Source organism: Bufo gargarizans, chromosome 5, assembly GCF_014858855.1.
Source record: "Bufo gargarizans isolate SCDJY-AF-19 chromosome 5, ASM1485885v1, whole genome shotgun sequence".
NCBI classification, from domain to species: Eukaryota; Metazoa; Chordata; class Amphibia; order Anura; family Bufonidae; genus Bufo; species Bufo gargarizans.
The window spans coordinates 387,508,196-387,516,435 of NC_058084.1; the positions used below are offsets into that span (position 1 = coordinate 387,508,196).

The 8,240-nt window shown below is 40.5% G+C and overlaps 1 protein-coding gene across 2 annotated transcripts in view; it reads left to right on the forward strand.

Annotated features, from left to right (window-relative positions):
- The window catches only part of IGF2BP3 (insulin like growth factor 2 mRNA binding protein 3), a 115,037-nt gene extending 107,046 nt beyond the window's left edge, over positions 1 to 7,991 (forward strand). Inside the window, exons 13-15 of one of the 2 annotated variants that reach the window (XM_044294418.1) lie at positions 3,679 to 3,810; positions 5,626 to 5,739; positions 7,685 to 7,991. In XM_044294418.1, coding sequence (XP_044150353.1) covers positions 3,679 to 3,810; positions 5,626 to 5,739; positions 7,685 to 7,789 — 351 coding nt within the window. In that variant the 3' untranslated portion in view covers positions 7,790 to 7,991. The remainder of the gene's footprint in view (positions 1 to 3,678; positions 3,811 to 5,625; positions 5,740 to 7,684) is intronic. The other variant, XM_044294419.1, reaches the window with a different exon arrangement.
- The last annotated feature ends 249 nt before the right edge of the window (positions 7,992 to 8,240 follow it).

Genomic DNA, 8,240 nt, shown 5'->3' on the forward strand with positions numbered 1-8,240 from the left:
CTTGCTTTGTTAGTGGAAAAAATGGGTTAAAATGGAAATTTTAGCAAAAAAATGAAATTCTCAAATTTCATCCCCATTTGCCAATAACTCTTGTGCAACACCTGAAGGGTTAACAACGTTTGTAAAATCTGTTTTTTAATACCTTGAGGGGTGTAGTTTCTAGAATGGGGTCATTTTTGGGTGGTTTCTATTATGTAAGCCTCACAAAGTGACTTCAGACCTGAACTGGTCCCTAAAAATTGGATTTTTGAAAATTTTCTGAAAAATTTCAAGATTTGCTTCTAAACTTCTAAGCCTTGTAACATCCCCAAAAAATAAAATATCATTCCCAAAATGATCCAAAACTGAAGTAGTCATATGGGGAATGTAAAGTAATAACTATTTTTGGAGGTATTACTATGCATTATAGAAGTAGAGAAATTGAAACTTGGAAATTGTTTACAAATTTTTGCTAAATTTAGTATTTTTTTTATAAATAAAAAAGATTTTTTTGATGTCTCAGAATGGCCTTGATAAGTCAAAGCGTTTTAAAGTTATCACCACTTAAAGGGACACTGGTCAGATATGGAAAAAATTGTGAAATAAGGCTGTGTCCTTGAGTTTAAAAAAAAGTCGACTTTTGGAAATTTTCTTAAAAATTTCAAAAATTGCTTCTAAAATTCTAAACCTTTTAACGTCCTAAAAAAATAAATTTACATTACTAAAATTATGCCAACATAAAGTAGACATATGGGGAATGTTAATTAATAAATATTTTATGAGGCATCACTATCTGCCTTAAAAGCAGAGAGATTCAAATTTAGAAAACAGTGAATTTTTTCACATTTTCGTTAACTTTTTTTTTTTATAAATAAAGGTAAAACGTAGACTCAAATTTACTATTAACATGAAGTACAATGTGTCACGAGAAAACAGTCTCTGAATGGCTTGGATAAGTAAAAGCGTTCCAAAGTTATTACCACATAAAGTGTCACATGTCAGATTTTCTAAATTAGTCCTGGTAAGGAAGGGGGTAAATGGCCCGGTCAGTGACTGAGAGCTATGTACATATGTATACACAATTATGCCTCATACACACAAATCTCTTTTCGGCTTGCGTTTTTTACAGATCAAATGTGGACCCATTCATTTCTATGGGGCCACAAAAAAATGTGGACAGCACACACAGCATCCATTTATCATGTAGAGAAAGTTAATACAAGGCACTTACTAATGTATTGTCGTTGTCCATATTGCCTCCTTTGCTGGCTGGATTCCTTTATCCATCACATTATACACTGCTCATTTCCATGGTTATGACCGTCCTGCAATCCAGCAGCGGTGTCCATGCTTTACACACTATGAGGAAAAAATGCCAGCCTCTCTGTTGGCCAGGACTGTGTGAGCGCTCGTAGGCTGGTGCTTTTTTTCTGTAGTGTACAAGCACGGCCATGCTGCTGGACTGCAGGGTGGACGTAACCATGGAAACTTTCTCTGCATAAGAAATGCTATTTGCTGAAGTCGCAAAACCCCTTTAAAGCTGTATTGCACCTGCTCAGGAGCATTATGATTGTCGGGAAGGAAGCGTTCCATCTCGACAATCGTCTGCTTGTCGGTGAAGGAGACCGCTGCTTTTATTGGGTGCAGCAATCTCCTCCACAGTATGGAAAGGAGTGATTGCTAATGCCATAGCTCACTTCCATACAGAAATATTGTTTCATAAGATTGTGATTAGACAGCACAATGTGCTGTTTAGCCTGCTTAAAAAAAGCGATTGCCCGATGAACGAGAGTTTGCTCATTTAATTGGCAGCACTTTTACACAGGCAGCTCGTCGCTAACTAGCATTCCCACGAGCGCTTGTTAGCAATGATCTGGCCGACCCCCTGCAGGTCTAATACAGCCCTTAGGCTGCTAATAATTTACTCTGGCAGGGCCCAGGAACCGGAGTCTGACAATGGACTCATGAACATTCCTTACTTCGGAAGCAGAGCCCTCGCCTTTGTGCTGGTACTCAGACCTCTGGCGCAGGTGCGACATTGTCATGTCCAGCCCTGTCAGTCAAGCATCCGGGGGTAGCTTCTTCAGCAGCGGGGCAAGCACCTCGCAGGTGAAGGACTCTTGTCGATGAGACAGTTTCACTCATCTCTACTTTGTATTGATGAAAGCAGTCGGACCTCCCCAATGAAATAATGATGGACAAGATGATCCTGTTCTCTGCAAGATTTCTACAAGTCTTTTCGATGAATGGGAATTACTGGTTGAGGACATTTTCCATTATTACTGGATTAGCATGGTGATCATAGTTTGATCAGCTATTGTTTTAGAAAATTCATGAGCAGCAATTCATAAATAGAATTTGCAGTGACTGCAAATTATTTGCAACAATCTGACCAAATATTACCCCATGCAGAATGAGTCGAATGTGTGTATTTCCTTAGCAGTCAGCATGCTGATGAAGAGAGAACCTCCAAACGCTTCTTGGAAAATAGAGGTTCTCCGATCACTTCCTCTAATTGGCCCATGGTAAAAACCTGCGGAGGGCAGATGTTTCACGTAGTACCCACTCTCCCATGCTCATCCTATGCTGCTGTCTCTGCAGCGCTCACTGCAGGCTCCTCCGCCCAGGTCCCGACCGCATGTGGCCGTTTCTTTTCCTGTTCAGCTGCATTGAAGTCAATGAGGCTGAACAGGAAAAGAAGCCGCCAAATGCAGTCGGGACCCGAAAAGAGAAGCCAAGAGTGAGGGAGAGTAAGTAAGCGTGGGTTCACATCTGCGTTCTGGTTTCCGTTATGGCTTTTCATTATAACATGGTTATAACGGAATCCATAAGACGAAAGGACGGATGCGTTATACTGCCTAGAGACTTGTGTTGTGAGAGAATGCAAAATGGAAGCCTTTAAAAGGCTTTCCATCTTAATAGAAGTCTATGGGAATCATGACTGATCCGTCCCGTTTCCATTATGCAGAATGGAGAAAAAAGTCCTGTCGACAGGACTTTGTTTTCCGTCTTGCATAACGGGAACCAGATGGATCCGTTATGATTCCCATAGATTTCTATGAAGACAGATTAAAACGGAATGCCTCTTAAAGGCTTCCGTTTTGACTTCCGTCTTATGGATTCCGTTAACCCACCCTAATAGGTCTTTCCGGCGCAGGTTAGTGCCATAGGCTAATTAGAGGAGATGACTGGGGAACCCCTTTAATTGGCAGATTTAATCAAACTAATCCTGCTGTTCATTTGAACATTACACACAAATATATATAACGCAAGCATAAATGAAATAAAAGCTGTAGTATTTGACCATTTTTTTTTCTCTCCGCTGCACCTCTGTTTTATTTATTACGGACATGTCTGAATGGTAACCAGCTTTCGGTCTAGACAGTCGCATGACCTGAAAATCCCAGATTAAAAATACTTTGACATTACAAGCTTTGGACAAATACCAAGAGAAGAGTGAGCTTTTGCTCTCTATTGGAAGCTTATTTCCATTAACATGTAATATCCTGACACCACAACAGGAAATCAACACTTAGAAATGTTTAGAAAAAATGAGAATCGGCCTGTTCCATACTCGCACAGGTTTAGTCCTTGAAATGTCTAAGTAAACCCGATCCACTCTATAACTACTCTGTATTGGTCAATTGTAGTCTTGTTTTAAGTTTGTTTGTGATATATGAATATGCTTTTCATTTTCAGGCTCAAGGAAGGATCTATGGAAAACTTAAAGAAGAAAACTTCTTTGGACCCAAGGAGGAAGTTAAACTCGAAGCCCATATTAAAGTGCCATCTTATGCTGCTGGACGTGTTATCGGCAAAGGAGGCAAAACTGTAAGTGATACCATTAGAAGTTTAGATTTTAGTCAGTTTGTGTTAGTTTCAGTCTTGTGTTATGCAGAATCTCTCCCAGGATTACTATCGCCATATACCGAGCTTGGGCTCATAGGTACTGAAAACCCACACACCAGTGTACCAAACACACACTGCCCTTCTGGTCACAGGGTTGACATGGCTCAAAATTGGATTGCTTTAAGCATGCAAGGACCAAAATAAGTAAAAACTAACGTAACAGAAATAAAAGGACGTGCAAAGCGGATATAAAAAGGGAGAAGCCACACTTTTATAATACCATATTTTTCGCTTTATAAGATGCAAGGTGGGGGGGGGGGGGGGGGGAATTGCTTTGCGTCTTATAAAGCGAATACTAGTGAGCGCTTCCATATAGAAGCACTCACTAGTATCCATTGGGAGCGGGGAACGAAGCGCCGCAAGCGCTTGTACTCATCCTCCCGGTCTTCATTCATGGGGCTGGCGCTTTACTGTCCTGACCCCGCGTACAGCGTCAGGACGTAGTACGCGCACTATGACCTGGCGCTGCACGGGATGACAGTGGAGCGTGACTTCTGAGGTCTGATGGGGGTCTCACTATGTGGGCTGATGTCCTGTCCTGATGAGGGGGGGCTGATGTCCTGTCCTGATGAGGGGGGGGCTGATCTGATATGAGTTCTGATGAAATTCTTTTTTTTTCTTATTTTCCTCCTCTTAAACCTGGGGTGCGTCTTATAAAGCAAAAAATAGTAATTTCATGGATAGTAGTAGGGGACTATGGTTCAACAACTTAGATTTGACCCCAGGATGTGAACCCCTTTTTTTTTTTTGTCAAAGCCATACTTTATAACTTTGGTTCAGGTTTTCAGAGTTTATTAAGCAAGTGAAGTGTTTAGTGACTAGATGGCGAGATGATAAAGGTGGGAAGGACCATGATAATTACAAAGAATTGCATCACCATGATCCCACTGTCTGGTTTAGTTATCCACTTTTGCATCTTTTGAAGTTTGCACATACAGTGCATAAAACTTTAAAGAGTAACTAAACTTTTATACTAACTTTTAATATGTTGGCCCTATCCCCCTAAAAAAAAATATTTCTAATATACTTTATTTTCTATTTTTACTATACTTTTTCATTCCTAAAGCTCTCAATTCACTGGTGCGCTAAAACTCAGTTCTCCCTACAACGCCGAGCTGTCAGTGGTGTACGGAGTACTCTTTTTATGAATGGGGCAGCAGCAGCGCAGGGAGTATGGGCAGGAGCGCATATTGTTGCTCCTGCCCGTGCTCTCTGGACTATTTCTAACTGCTGGCATAGCACATGGGTACTCTGTACCCATCTACTATGCTAGGAGCAGCTAAGCAGAGCGGGCTTCTGCCTGCTCCGCTCAGCTAAGAGAACTGCATGTAGCCTCTCTTAGCTGAGCAGAGCAGGCAGAAGCAGGAGCCTGCTCTGCTTAGCTAATCCTGGCATAGTAGATGGGTACAGATTAAAAAAAGCCCTGTAGGTGAGCCTTTCTTCCGCCAAAAATAGTGGAAACCAGACAGAGCAGACTCAGAGCATAACTGATGGTCAGCTGCACCCATTTTAAACAAATAAGGATTAAAACTACAGATATGAACAAGCTGCTACTGCATACAGTTTATACATTGAACTCCATAACACAGTTTGCCGTAAGCTTAGCTCCCCCTGGTGGTGGCAACAAGCTGCTAGAATAAAGAAAGGACAATCTACAGTCTTTTAGCTTGCATGTTTATTTTTGCACTGTTTGCAGACAATTAGCGCCATCATAACGATGATTTAATCTTATTGCAGGTTAACGAGCTTCAAAATCTAACAAGTGCAGAAGTTGTTGTTCCCCGTGATCAAACTCCAGATGAAAATGATCAAGTGGTTGTTAAAATAACAGGCCACTTTTATGCAAGCCAGGTAAGTTGCACATATTGGAGAAGATTTATCTGTCCGCAGGGTCAACCCTATTAAACCAGGCATAATGCCTGATAGAGCCGACTCTGTTGGTAAAATCCTTCTTTTAAAACCAAATTTATTTATTTTTTAAATGTGCAGAGATCAGGCTGTAGTCACTCAGTGCACCTTAGCTCTTCCATGCTGCAGTGCAGATTTGGGCCCCAAATTGTACTGCAGCTCCATGCATCTCTACATGAGTTCTAGAAGTAGGCAAGCATGGTGCTTGGCTGCCTCCAAAATTCCTGTATAGTTGAATGGCGCTACAGTTGGATGCCCAACCTGCCACCTGAGGAGTACAGGGTCTCCGTTCTAGTGATCGGTGGTCGCAAATTGCCTGTACATATTGAGGAGGAGGGGGGTACACTGTTCTATCTATGGAGTAGTTTGACCACTGTAACGGGAACAGAGTCCAAGTGTCAGTTTTAGTTTCGATTACAATAAATCTGAGCAGATGGAACTCCCTTATCTTCTGTATCCCAGAGCCCCCTAGTGGTAAACTGGTGTTAATGTCAAACTGGACTATAATGCGACATCAAACTTGGTGCATTCATTTTGTATTTTTGGAAACTTTAAGTAGAGTAAATTTTTTTTTTTTTTTTTTTTTGAAGCATTTGCTGATAAAATAGTGCTAGATACATGGGCATCTATACTACACTATCTAAGCTGGAAGGAAGAAACACACAAAGTGGCACACAGAGTAAGGGATAAGTAACTTAAATCCACTACAAATCCAAAATAGTATCTCAACTCCTCCCCATCGCCTGAAATGCATTTTTAGGCAGTTCTGGGCTATGCTATGGCATTTTGTCACATAGTTGTATACATTAACCCTTTCAGAACTGGCCATTTATTTATGGATTTATTTACTCCTGGCCTTCCTGGAGCCATAACTTTTATTTTTCCTTTCACATAGCTATATGAGAGCTGTTTTGTGGCACAAGTTGTAGCTAAAATGCATACAATGTATTGGGATACTGTAAAAAAAAATCCAAATGAGGTGGAATAAGGCGGGTGGGGGATGCAATTCCACATCAGTTTTAATTGTTGTTGTTTTTATGACGCTCCCTGCACTGTAAAACTGACCTGTGCATACAGTGAAACCACATTTGTATAGTTTTTTTAGTGTTTTGATGTGAGGGCTTATTTTTTGTGTGATCAATCTGTAGTTTTCAGTTTAAAAAAAATAATAATTTGGAGTGTGAATTAGTTTTTGGGAAGTGAAGCGACAAAAAGATAAATCGTCCTTTTTCGCAGTATTTTAATAGTACAGACATTTTGGGACGCGGCAATGCCTATTTTATTTTATTTTATTTTTTAAATACTTAACTTGCTCTCAAGTGCTCACATTTGACCACGGCATCTGACGGGTTAAATGTCTGCAAATGGTGTTACGAATATTATAGCTGGGACTCTGCTATCTAAGACACGGGCAGGCGCCATATTTAAATAATAACTTTTCACTTTAAAAAAAAAATAAAAAAAATCTTTGATATGCCGTAGGGACATATCAAAAGTGTTGATTGGTGGGGGGTCCAAGTTTGAAGACCCTCACAAATTATAGAACGAGGAGTCAGGAGCAGTTAGCCTAGCGCTGCTTATTCTTGCTGTTGATTACGCATCTGTAGACGCTTTCAATAGAAAGTCTGAGATCGTCTACAATCTTGTTCTCAGCTGAGCACTTCTGATTCCTCATTCAAGCGATCGGTGGGGAGTCTCAGAGATGGAACCCCCGCTGAGCAACAATTTGATATGTCCCTATAATATATCAAAAAAGGGTAGTTACACATTAAATACCTGACTTCCATGGTAAATTTAGGGTGGGTGGTCAGGAAGGGGTTAAAACCAGCAATGTACTTTTAATGTGTGGTGCTTGTACGCCTGTTAATGTTTGTTTCTTAACTTTAAGCTTGCACAGAGGAAAATTCAGGAAATATTGGCTCAGGTAAGAAGACAACAGCAGCAACAGCAGAAGACCGCGCAAAGTGGACAGCCCCAGCCAAGACGAAAATAAAGGTTCAGGAACATAGCCCTTCACAGAGACAGATGCCAGACCAAAGACAGACTGAGTAATTGACAGGGACCCACACCTGTCTGTGCTAAGTGGTTACAAAATGCCAACTAGCTTGTCACCTGTTTGAGGACCAGGCAACAAATAAACTGTCTCTGAGGAATGTAATTTAGGCTCTCAAACGTATGAAACCCAGCTTTAAAAAAAAAAAAAAGAAAAAAAAAAGGAAAAAAGAAAAGGAAAAAAATATATAAGGACCCCTTCACTTCCCTTTTGATCTATTCTCACGAGTTAACATAAACCTTGTTAGTCTTTTTTTTTATTGTTCTTATCCCCCCAACAATTTTAGAACTTTGTTTAATGAAGCTTTCTCTTATGAGTTCTCTGGTGTAAAAAGAAAAGGCATTGCTCTTTATACGTCCAGTTATATTAAAAGAAATTACTAGAGGGCGGG